Source organism: Zootermopsis nevadensis, unplaced genomic scaffold, assembly GCF_977971745.1.
Source record: "Zootermopsis nevadensis isolate Lab colony 2312 unplaced genomic scaffold, Znev_1.0 Znev_ptg000029l, whole genome shotgun sequence".
Classification (NCBI taxonomy): Eukaryota; Metazoa; Arthropoda; class Insecta; order Blattodea; family Termopsidae; genus Zootermopsis; species Zootermopsis nevadensis.
Window position 1 is genome coordinate 1,840,650 of NW_028259161.1, and position 13,132 is coordinate 1,853,781.

The following is a 13,132-nucleotide window of genomic DNA, read 5'->3' on the forward strand; positions in this document are numbered from 1 at the left end:
GGATTGTGCAGACTTGTCGGTGTTTCACTTGTTCCCTGAAGTTGGAGGCGGTGTGTTCCTTCGAAACGCTGGTTACCACCTATAAGACTGCACAGAGCCATCCCAGAAGACCACAGTCAAAATTTTCACTGCCGATTAATCCACAGATTTGGTATAGAAGCAAAGTTTGGAGTAATTAATGGATTTCCAATACTGATGTCCGAGAACGTTTTTGTTTACCAAACGGATCTCTGCAGTCCGTCCATTTGCTGTAGCACGGCAGTAATTCACGCAGACCTGCCGCTGTGCTGATTTGTACAGGCTGATGAGATGTTGATGAGCAAAGTATTAGACCCGTAGCTGTGTTTGAAAAAATGCTAGAGGCAGATCAGTGTAGGAAAAAAAGAACATAGGCAGAAATGCCATTTGAAGCCGTGCAATGTGCTGTGTGCAGAGAGCGCTGTTTTGTTTGTGTGAAAATAAATTTCAATGACCATTGGTGCGCTTTTACCCGTGGGGTTGTGCTTGTTATTCATACATTCTGAGCTATCGCGCACTGGACCGCGAACAGCAATGCAGTTGCCCAATTATTTGTTTTCTACTGTCATTTCTCCCTCCCTGACGCTTTGAACTTCTGACTGTGTAGCGAAATAGCCCTCGTTGCGAGGGTTGGCCGTCAACATGGCGGTTTCGAGAGAAACAAGTTACTGGCAATAAAACTGAGAATGAAAGAAAAAAACAAAGAGTGATAAAGAAAGGAAGAAACGTAGAAAAGGTGGAAAGAGGGAAACGAAAAAAGAATCAAATAAGTCTTCCCCTTTGAATCATGAAGCTCGTCTCTCCGTAACAGAAAAGATAACACCAATCGTCTCCATGACAACGATCAATTGGTATTTGCTGTTCAGAGAAATAACCGATATTTTTTTCAGGAAAACATACGAAACACATGAATAATATACTGTGTTGTCATAATGCGGGGTTACAAAGTGTTAAAGCAGGTGGTACGTATAAGTTATCGCTTTGCTTTAAAGGGGTGTATAATCTCGGGAACGAACCTTTGTAGACAAACGACAAATTGGAACTGCCGTGGGTAGAACTGTGATTGTACCGGACGCCGTCAAGTGTCAGACTGTGGCAAAGACGATAATGGTTTCACAGCTCGCGGTACATCCGCACAGCATTGGCGAAGCTTTCTGGTAGGAGAATACACACACACACGGGCCACTTATTTTCTTTATTTCTTTCCTTCGTATTTGGTTGGATTTTTGTTAATGATCCTTTTGTATGTATGTGTGTATGCACTGTCGTAAGCCCTTTATCTGTCAGTAAGCACCTGATGAAAACGGAAATAACCTCAGCTCTGTTGTGTTTCCGTAATAACCAAGTGTTCCCTCGCTCTTTGTTCAGCAGGTACTCCTCGCACGCTCCACGTGTTGCATAACTCGGAGCAGCCTGCATCTGTGTTCTCGATACTGGAGTCTGGCAACAAGACGATCCCCCTGGTAGCTGACGGCCTCTTCGACTTTCTTATGAACAAGATGACCAGCATCTACACCTCCAAGAAGCAGACAAAGATCGAGGCCAAGGGTCCGCGCTTCGAGATCGGTGACTTCTGTGTCAAACTGGGCAGTGTCACCATGACCCAGAACTTCAAAGGCGTCCTTGTCGAGGTGAGTGCACCCAGAAAATGTTTATTCTAGATCTCATGCCCAAAACTACGTACTTCTCACCGACACGCAGGTATCGACCCTCGCAGGAGACAGTAATGGCGGTAACAAGTAGTACCGCGGTAATTCAATCCAAACGAATCTCTTGCATCGTCACTCTTAGGCGACAACGATGGCCTAACTGGGGTGGTTTTTCAAACGAGGATTACAAAGGCAGCTTCTTTGTGTTTATTAGGGGTTGTAAGTCTGGATGGCAATATACAGATTTATCTCGCCCAGGGTCACTATTATAACGAAACCCGAAATTCTGTATGCTACCATCTTCACCCCATTGTTAGCAGACCATGAAAGAAAAATGAGAAAAATATCGCGTTGTCAAATAACCCTAACAACGCCTCCTTTCCCGATTCGAGCTACATGTCCAACTCATCCTACCTCATTGTTCATGATTCTTACATGAGTCACGAAATTCGTGATATTTCAGGTTCTCACAGCGATGGGTATGAAGATGACTGGCTTGTGGGATATTTTGCTATACAGTCTGTATAAACCCTGATGATGGAGGCATTAAGCACCTCTGATACGCCACTGAACTTCTCCGAGTGTCTCGTTATACGAACTCCTAAATGTTCTCATTTGCAAATCCCTCTTTGCTTCACAGCATACCTCAACTTTCTGTTTTAAAACTTTTGTGATTTGTATTCTTCCCTCGATGTAAGATCTCACTTTGTATATCCATTCTCTACAAATGCTGCCTGGATTATTTGCCGTGATTCAACTAGCTCAGTATCCGGTTGAATTACGGAATTTTGTGAACACGGTGGTGAACATTCGGGTTTAATAGAAGCAAGTAATGTCTGTCAGCTTCAGAGGAAGGACTCTGCTCCCTAGAGTTGTATAAACTGTAACAAAATTAATGCAGCTTATAAGTAGAAGAGAAATAAGTCTAATTATATTGGATCGTTTTTGAACACTGAAAACTTTCCTGTTCGAACAGAAAAGTTAACTCAATTAAAGGAAGTTTGTCACATGGCTCCCGTGGAATTTAATTTCAAGCAGAAAGGGTCCGATTCAGTGGCTTTGCGTCTGTTGCCGACAAGTCTTTTTGAAAGTGAGAGAACTGCCAAGTGGATGATCTGTCTGAGAGCTCTCCTTGTTTTCATAACTTCACTGCAGGCGCATTCCTTCCATTCATATAGCGCGTTCTGTTACTTTCTGAGGCGTCTTTGGTTCCATTAGATCTGCTTCAAATTAGGTCGCTGCAGGATCCGAGAGCTTCCGTTGTTTTTATCATTTCACCAAAGCTAGTCAGGTGCATACAGATTTCTTACCACTGATGTCATATAGAAATTTAGGCCTATACAGGGAGAACCTATTTTAAAACGATATATCTCGTTCACAGCGTACGGAGTGTTAAAATTCATTTTATCAAATGCAAGCGGATTTATCCGTATTTTAGCACCATTAGCTTCTTTGATATCAATTTTGTATGGGGAAGAAATGTCGATTCCGAAATGCTGAAGACTTGATGTTGGACCACGCTCCGACACGTGACGACCGACAATTACCAATGAGAAAACAGCACGTAGTACCGACAGGGACAATGGATTCTCCTCTTGTCCAGAATAGCAATGAAAGGGTTAAGCTGTGCGCGTAATGCGATACTCCGTGCTAATCTCTTGTAGCTATATTGAATTGCAATGCATTATGGGACAGCAGCACTCAATACCGGCATCCCGCACTACACGAATGCGTTTGCAGGATCAGATTCATTTCAAAATATCCTCATCACCTATGCTGATTCCATAGCCTGAGGGACTGACAGCATCATTAATAATAACAATAATAATAATGATAATTTCGTCGTTTTTTGAATGAACTATTTGCCGTTCATCTAGAACTTTATTTGCTTCTCGTCTTAAGGATTTTCATCTAGCGTTTGTATGTGAGCTTATTAACTTATTGTGGATATTTTTTTTTTCATTAGTTCGATGAAAAGAATTTGAAATGTAATTGCCTCGGTCAAGTACTTGGCCGTTTGTTTGGTGGTTGACAGAATAAATACCGCAAAGAACATATTAGAAATTGCTGTAGAATTAATATAGCCATAGGAGCGCGATTGTTAGAATGCTTAAATGTATCTCGAAATGTAACTTCATTGGAGCAAGATTTTCTCATTTTATGATGCAGAATATTTGTAGTTTATTTCACCGTTTAATGAGCTGCATTCCCAATAAATCTTCTTAAAACTGTCAATAAGTTGTACGTAACTTATTTCGATTTACACTGTCGTACGTCAACTAAAATCCAGTTGTCGTTGAGCTTGACAAAATTTCTTACGTCATCGTTTAAAAAATTAAATCCGTGGCGTAACAGCTCCAGAGAGCCAAAGCCGACTAGCTTGACTGCTGGCCTCACGTTCACATGCCTAAGCAGAGGTGAACGATCATCCAACCAGATATAGGATGACGTGTGGTCAGCACGACGAACCCCCAGCCATTGCTAGCTTTCCTGACCGGATTACGCTACTCATTGTAGCTCCCCAATTTCCTCACGATGCTGGGTTGGCACCGGTCCCATACACTGGTCGAAAGCTCATGAGAAAATTTCTTCTCCCCCGAGACTCGAACCAGCGCGCATTCCGTATCGCCGGTCCGAAGCATGATGCCTCAGACCGCGCGGGACACGTCGTCGTTTAATATCAATAAATATTTGTGCAGTTTTTTTGTTTTTGTTTAAGGCAGTTTCATGTTATCAGTTGTTTATCACCGATAATCAAATACGAGTCTTTCATTTTAACTGTTACTGTTTTACTGTGCGTATTGTAACGTCTCGGACTTTAAATAAATTATGAAGTGGCTCTGGGGCTGTGTGTGTGTGGATTTTTCACTGCGTTGTCGGCCTCGTGCGGTCCTGAGTTACGTACGGCTTGGGACTCCAGCAAAAGCTTATTGATTGTTCCCCGGAGTCTAGGGGAAAGTAATGCTCTTGGCTCCGGCAGGATGTGGAGCAACACGCCGATGATGGTAAGCAGCCTGCCCACCACTCGCACACACCGCCGAACAGCGGAAGATCGGGAAATGTCATCACACTCATTAAGTTTGTGATCGAACCAGATATAAAGAACAGGATTAACCGAAGCCTTTCTTCTGGCTCCATAGGCTACCCGCCTACCACTTGTGCCAGAGAAGTTGCCGAATCGGGCCGGCTCTGCTCTTCTTAATCTTGCATAATGCTGTATCAGTTTATTGATTGCTTTGTTAACAAACGCGGAATACCCCGCCAGTATTTAAACGTCATTATCCCAGAAATGCCTCTTAGTTTCAAGAAGTATTTCTCGAGTGACGTATTCATTCATTTGAAGGCAAACAGTTCTTCCAGCTAAGTGTTCTTTACAAACAAATAGTTCTTATACCAGCACGTGGGTCCAGTGCCTGCTTCACGAAGCGCTGACGGGCTCTGTGATTAACTCCTCGTTGTTTCTGCTCCGGATGTGGCTACTGCAAGACGGAACTCAAATATTTACTGCAGCTCTGTCCTGCATTTATACGCTCCCGGGCCTCCTGCTGACTTTTTATACACGTACATGAGAAAGAGACAATTGGAAATAGCCGGACGATGCGACAACCGTAACAGTGGTTCGGAATGTGTGATTGTGGCCTGTGTACTCTTTGGAGTACACTAATATTACAGACTTATTATTTACGCCACATCACGGGCGATGACGTCAGCATGGCAACAACCAAAGGAATATAGGTTGCCGCAGTGGTATCAAACCCAACAATATAATCCAAGGTCATTGTTATAACAGTGCTGTGAAATTCGCCACAGGTAGATTTAGGCGGGCTTTAAGGTTTTCTTTGCTTACGCTGGAGTGTAAAGACAGATAAGTTGTGATGGCAAACTCTAATAGCTGTCTTATTGATGCTAATGATGTCGGATTTTTAGTTTCAGAAAAAGAAGAAGTTGTGTTTTTATTAAATTGATGAACGAATTTCGGTTAAATTCGATATTGGAGGTTCGTGGTCCGCAAGCTATCTATTGTACCTCACATTCTACATAACGTTCAAATTGAACTGCTTGGACTAATTGCGTCGAACACAATCCTTTTTAAGAACCTGTTAATCGGCCAGATGGTTATGAAATTCCTCGCCTTTTGTCGGACTCAAAAAATGTTAACACGAAGACTTTATTCCTTTAAGATCAGTTTTAATATTGCTATCCACTTTTTATATGCATTTCCTGATAACTGCATTTTCATTCTGTTAGGTTAAATATTCAGTCATACATGTTTAGATCTGTTGACTCAGTCCATTGATTTCCAACATTGTCGGATGTGGATGCAGATGTCTGCAGCCGAACTGCAGCCAGCCACGCAACAGTGTATGCTGGTTGCCTAAACTTCTCTGGCTCCAGTCCAACTCGGCTAGAAATTGAAAGGAGAGGGTAGTCTAAACCCCATGCTGTAGGTACGGCACTCCGCTTATCGATTTGGGTGAGTTGCGGGGTTGGACCAGCCACCATCAAGTTACCCTCGCTCCGAGACTCAGCAACTGTCCGTTAGCGTACACAACCCGTAGTACCGGGCGGTTAAAAGATGCTATTCTCCTTCACAGTGAGTTGCACAAAGCGTCGTCCGCGCTTAGTCGTATGTCATGAACTTTGGAATTTTCGTCCAGTACCGAGAAGGAAATGTTCTGCACATACCTTACAGGACTACATCTTAAATAATAACACCTCTCACATGTCAGACCTCGAAAATTCAACACCGCTGATACGGTACCTAACATTATATAGTATCCTGATGGAGGTTCACGCGTCTCCTATCATCAAAACATACATTCCATTTATTTCTTCATCTTTCAAGGTGCAAAAAGAACCACTCCAGCAGACGTATGGGGGAGTGGAGGTATAGTTCTCCGGATTCTTAACTCCAGCACTAGAATGATTAGTTTGGCGACCCGTTTCAAGTGGCCATTTTCCAAATAGTTTCGCCGCCAAATGTTGTGTTCGGTTCATTCAGTGAATGTGGGCGGGATTAATCTGCCTCAGAATAAAGACGGATGGCGGGTTCTTGTGAATACAATAATGGACCTTCGGTTTGCATAAAAGACAATGATTTCTTGACTAGCTGAGCGACTATCAGCTTCTCAAGAAGCATCGAATGTTAAAGGAACGATTGTGGGAACATGTGAGGTTTCTCCGACTCGCTGTAAAGAAGGGCCAATGATTGCTTCGATTTTGACCAGTTTTGTTCCCACAGGTTTTGTCTGCCCTGTAGGACCGGTGTAGAGCGTCGACCCGCCACCGGTCCGATATCGGTTTTATGTAGTTATGGCGTTTGTTTGTTTTAGAGACAGACAGACAGACGTACGGATTTATCGTTTCACATGACTTTGATGTGAAGCATGGTCTCGTATAAAATGTTTAGAACGTGTCAGTTGTCTCAAGTGTTACAGAGTTCGAAGTTTGAAACATGTTTGCAAATGGAATGTTTCTATGATTTGTAACTTAGGTGACTGCGTCACCTGAGAATCGGATGAGTCACGAAGAAACTGCTGTCTCCACGGTGATATTGTTGATAGTAGGACATTAGGGCACACCAGGCTGTTATGTTCATGACAGACGATCATTTAGTTCAGAATTTATTAAAAGAAACATACTAAGACACACACATACACAGACAAGGTGTTACTAAATTCCATTCCTTTCAAGGATTCTTGTACGCAAGTGAAAGGTTTATTACCTAAAGTCATCGTCGAAGGCTACCTTGTGCCAATTGAGCGTAGTCAAACCTTAAACGTGTAGCTTATTTATTTTCCTGAGATTCCTTATAATGTTATTTTCCCGTCTGTATCTAGGTCTCATTGTTTTACGTTTTCGACCGAATTGTGCGTGATTTTCTAATATTCCCCCATTATTTCTCCTGATTTAGCCACTTTAATAAATATTTGGTGATGGAGTACAAATTGTGATTTCCCTATTGAGTTTGTTTCCTACAAATTTACTTACACGTCTTTCTTTACTGTTCCGTTTACTCACTCCCCCTCCCCGTAGCGGCCACTCCATATGACAAGTCAGTCCGTCACCACTTCTCGTGTGGATGTGCCCCTTTCATAGTAGAGGACCGGAACAGCATGGCGCGGATTGTAAGACAATGGCACACGCTCTGCTGTATCTGGATGCACCCAGCCAGTCGCGTCTGAGTGGTGACCGTCAGTGGGGCGACCAAGTGTGAACGTTTTGTTGTTCCGTACGTGGCTGACTGCCTGCAGGTCTTTGCAGGTTGTGGAGACGAGGACAACGCTCCGAGGAGTGTGTTCTGATTAATGCTGACATGGGCTCATAATAATCTGCAGCTGGTCTGCACCTGATTTTGTTAGGACCATCGAATCAGGAAGGATGAGATGGGCGAGTCGTGTAGAATACATGGACTAGGTTTTTAATAGAAAGAGAGTGGAGGGAAGAAAGTACCAGAAACGCCTGAGGTGAAGGATAATATTAAAATGGATTTTGGTTATACGGTATAGTGCATTTGATTTAATTATAATGGTAATTAGATTGCTAGAATATTTACTATAATTATTTCGACTTATGCGTATCAGGAGCAAGATAACCTCCATTTTGTAGATAAGATGTTTATGATAGATAGGATAACTTTGCGATTATTCTTAATAATATTTGTTGACCATTTGTAGAGTGAAGAGATTCTGATATAAGGTTACCAAAAGAGGTAGAAGAACATTGAAACGTGGTGCGGATAAATCAGTTTGCAGTACACTTTTCTCCATAACTCTGCTGAAGACTACCTCTTGTGTTTCAGTTTCTTCTCATGAATATTTTCTCTCCATTGCCTTTCAGTCTTTCTTTTTCTTCGTTACAATTTACTTCATGTCTCATTCTGCGAAGAGACTGATGTAAACAAGCTGTCGGTTTCCCATTTGGCACTTATTAATAACACGTAACAAATCCAGACGGTGACCCCCAACGAAAGCTCTCGGTTAGTTCCCTAAAATAGTGTTGCAAATATTCTGCGTAACATTTGTAACCAATTAAGGAAGTCCATTATGTTGACCTTCGTTCAGCATGTCAATAAATCCTCCGTCTTTTATGTGCCCTGAAGTTTCTTTGCCGTGCTCACAGGACCCTGCTATTTGTTCCCATCCTGAGCCGTATTAATTCAGTCTTCACCCACACTGACCTCTATTCTGCATTCAATTAATTAGAGGCGTTTTGTCTGTACGGGCACAAGTCTCTTTTCGCGTCTGTTTTCCCTATCCGTTCCCAGCCTGAAGAGAGAACTAGCGACGTAATGGATTGGGCGCTGCTGTGCTTCGGATTCCGATGTGCTTGACGCAGGTGCGACAGTTTTCTCACGTGATGTAATGACTTCATCTGCAGGGCACGGACTGGCGCTCCTTTCTTATTATGACGCCGGCATTGACTGATGGAACTTAAAAAGTGGGGCGTACCCGGCACGCTTTGTGTGATCGATGACACTGGTCCGCGAATGCGCCCCGTTGCCACTGTTCTGTGTTTCCGTCTCTCAAAAAAAAACACAAATATAACAATTTCAATTTGCCTGGTTGATGTTTCAGGTTCTCACGGCGACGAATGTAAATAAGGTATTCAGTTATTGAGTTAGTGATTTAGTTTGTTTCATTGCTTAGTGTATGTATGTGTGTGTATCTTCGGTTGTCATGACTACAATCGCAGCCAGCTTTATAGTAGGCGGGAATTTACTGCGATGCTTCTTTCAGATGACTGAGAAAAGTTGCTTCCATTTTCTACATTCGTGTGGGTTTAGCCTCAGTGATAATGCGATGATTGCTTATTCTCTGTACGGCAAAATGCCTCCAGTAAAAGCCTGTATTTTGCTACAGGTGGAGTACCGGCCTTGTGTGGTTCCAGCCAGCTGCTGGGAACTCATGCGAGAGTTTCTTCAGGGGTTCCTCGGGTCCTCGGTTCAGAGTACTCCGCCTCAGTATCTGCAGGTAAGTTCTCTCTTTGTCACATTCTTCTTTAATTTCCTTTTCCTCTTGGTTTTAGGTCATAGCCCTTAGTTGCATAACATTTGCTTTCTTGTAGAATATGCTGACTATGATCCACACGCTTACACCCTCATTCTTTTACATTCATTTTAATATCCTCATCTTCCTGTTTGATCTCTCTAATAATATTTTGTGAACAGTACAAATTATGAGCTCCTCATTAAGCGATTGTCCACCCTCCTTTCTCTTCATCCCTCTTTTGTCCATATATTCCCCCAAGTACCCCAATGTCAAACACCCTCAATACGTGCAAGTCTTCAGGTTTTCATGGCGATCCATATACATTTGTAGATGGTCTTCACTCTCTAGCTCGAACAAAGAACACCTCATAGGCCCGTCCATGTCTGTCTGTCTGCCTGCCTGTTGCGTTTTTAGCCTAGGAACTAGGCAACTTCCATCGTCTCCAAGGAGCGAAGCGTATCCTGAGTTTTGCAGTAAAGGGTTCCTCCCCCTGGGGCTTATACTTCAAGTCTTAGCCCCAGCCTTAGCCTTGACCCCCTCGATTTACCACATTTAGGAAATTTCACCCCTCACCCCCACCCAGGGCTAGCTTTGCACCCCCTTGGGCCTTTCCCTCACTGAGTTGGAACCCCCGTTTTTATCTTCTGCCTTCTCACATTAAGTCACCCAGACTTCGGGAAGCCGGAACTGTCTTCGAGGGGCTTGGCCACCCACGGAGACCTGAAGGATTATGCCTCATCTGGACATCCCCAGATAGTGCCCACCGTCTGCTCTCAGCCGGGCGTTTAACCCCTGGGGAACAACCTAGGATGGAAGTCCCCAGGAGTTGGAGAAACCCTCCTAGGGCAAACCCCTGGGTTCGCATTCCCACCTGGGTAAGTCTTGGGGGTTGTCTAATTCCTCCTAGGCTGACAAATGCGACGAAGAAACGTGAATGTGCTCGTAAGCTGTTCTTTCACGCACCCTAGAGCGTGACAAAATCCCAAAAAAATGTTTCCTTCGTTTATATTCATCATTTCAGACAAGAGACCAAGTTCCACCCCCATACAAAACAGCAGGTAGTTCTGCACCTAAACAAGTTGTGTTGAAATGCATGAAATATTCTGGTAAGACCTCGTGACATCTTTCACAGTTGTTTAGCAGTGACTGAGTGATAGGCTACATGACGAACGTACAAAATGTCAAGTAATTCTTACAGTTTACGAAATGTGAAGTAGTTTCAAAGTGCCGTTCCTCCTTGTCACAAACACCTGCGCCTGACAGACAGTTACATCTGTCAGATGTTTTACAAGGCGTAAAGAATGAGTGAATACGTCACAGGATTTTATAATTTACGTCACAGTAGTGGATATCATCCCGAAAGAGGTAACTTTGGACGTCCGACGGAGAAATCAGGTTCATAATGACATTACACAAATTATAAAATGAGGCGAACTTCTAATCCATTGGCATTCATATTCTGAATGTTCCGAAATTGAACCTTAAGCATCTTAATCCCCCAGGATATTGATTTTTACTTATTGATTTAGCGACTCTTTCTCAAACTAACACGCTTGAACGTGTGTGAAAAGTCCAATGGGAGAATGTTTATAAATAAGGAATTCTGAGTGATGTGGAATGAAGTGGCCGTGGCTTGTCTTCAAGGCACTTTTAGAATTTAATAGGAATGACTGCGGAACCATAAAAAGAGAACCGTTGAGACAGTCGGACTGTGGGTTGAGAGTCGAACGTAAGACCTCCTGACTACGGAAACTGGATGCCCAGCAAAAGATGACTGTCGAATCAGATGTAATAACGACACACGTAGTCCATGTGTTTGTGTGATGTTCACTGTAACAGAACGAGTTTCAGTAGTGCGATGTAAAGTCTCCACTTTGACGCTCAGAGAACCAAGTCCTTTGTGCTACAAACAGAACAGTGAATTCTGTGTTGTAATTCTAAGAAATGGGTCCTATTGTCCCGCTCCATGCAGCATCCACTGTGCCGACCTTAACACTCGGAATCGCTTGAAATCACACTGACATTCCATTACACAGAGAGTTGATTTTGAATGTCCAGATCTGTGGCCGAACTTAAAATGATACAGAAGGCTTGAACACTACAGGCAAGCGTGGTTTTACGCTGAACCAGCGAAATTTCTGATTCAAAATATGTAGGAACTGAAGTTTTGTATTTCTTACCTCTCCGCTGTGGAAGAAGTTCCTTAACATTTTTAAGCCCAGTAGTAAGCCTAGCTGATGCTCCAGTTGTGTTAATCAGTAAAGCTGTATCTTATATTTATGTACTTCGTATTGTGATTGTTATTGTACACGGCTATGATATCCTTAAAGAGCGTTAACCAGTTGATCTTTGTAATGGTTTTGTGTTTTCTTTGAGATATGGATGGATTGAATTTCTAAATATTATTTAGAGGAGCTTCGACTTCAAAGGATTAAATGAAGTGCCGAGTCTACGTATTTGGAGGAGGTGTGACGTGGAATATCATTTACTGAATCACTTAACGAATTTCGTATAAGTGTGATGATAGTAATGTGTGGGGCAAATTTCATTTTGGTTTGTTCATTACAGTATAATCCCTGCTTTAGATGATGCTCAAATCGAAATGTATCTCATTATGTGATGGCTGTGTATACAGCAAAATAACGTATCTCATTATGGTCTACATTATTTTTTTTTTTTTTTTTAAACATATCTCTGTAGACTATGGTGATTATTTTAGGAAATATGAGGAATAATAATTTGTTTTCTAATAGTGTTAGTCGTTGGTTGGAAAGTTCGTTTAGGGACCGGTGGCGGGCATTTTTGAACACGATAATAAACCTTTAGTTTTCATAACAGGCTGGGAGTTGCTTGATCAGATCGTGTAAAGTATACGAATTATGAAAGAACGGGTTTGTGAATATCTTGTAGTAATCCTTTGCATGTTGTTATGCAGCCTACAGTGAAGAAACTGTGGCAGGTTCCCATGGTAACAAGTCCTGTCTGTACTTGATGAAATAAATGTCATTTCCCCTGTGACGTACATTATATCCAAGCTTGAAATTTTAAAGAGGGCTGTACATTTTTTTTTTTTTTCCACAACCATATGCTCAGCCGCCACATTCCTCTCGTCATGAGACACGCCCATTTCAGATATATGACTGGGTGTTGCGACGGCCTGATATGTATGGCTGAAGCGGGATTTGTCGCCCTTCAGGGCATTTTGGTACTCCGAACTAATTATTCGACTGTCTATACGCGTTACTCGACATTTGTACTCTCGGTAAATTTGTTCGTTGTTTTATGTGGGTGTGAAACTTGATCTGTCGCGCTAAGGAAAGAATGCAGATGAAAGATTTGTAGTATAAAGTACTGAGCATAATATCTGGACCCAAGACAAAGGAAGTCGTAGGATGAAGGAGAAAATTAATTAATGAGGAGCTTTATAATTTGTTTTCTTCACCGGATTTTATAATGGTGGTCAGAGCAAGGAGA

The 13,132-nt window shown here is 42.5% G+C and overlaps 1 protein-coding gene across 4 annotated transcripts in view; it reads left to right on the plus strand.

Annotated features, from left to right (window-relative positions):
- Window positions 1-13,132, plus strand: part of MED20 (Mediator complex subunit 20) — a 204,785-nt gene that overhangs the window by 188,266 nt on the left and 3,387 nt on the right. For 2 of the 4 annotated variants that reach the window (XM_087358076.1, XM_087358078.1), the window contains 2 exons: window positions 1,387-1,649; window positions 9,530-9,640. In XM_087358076.1, the coding sequence (XP_087214202.1) occupies window positions 1,387-1,649; window positions 9,530-9,640 (374 nt within the window). The remainder of the gene's footprint in view (window positions 1-1,386; window positions 1,650-9,529; window positions 9,641-13,132) is intronic. The other 2 variants (XM_087358077.1, XM_087358079.1) reach the window with 1 other exon arrangement.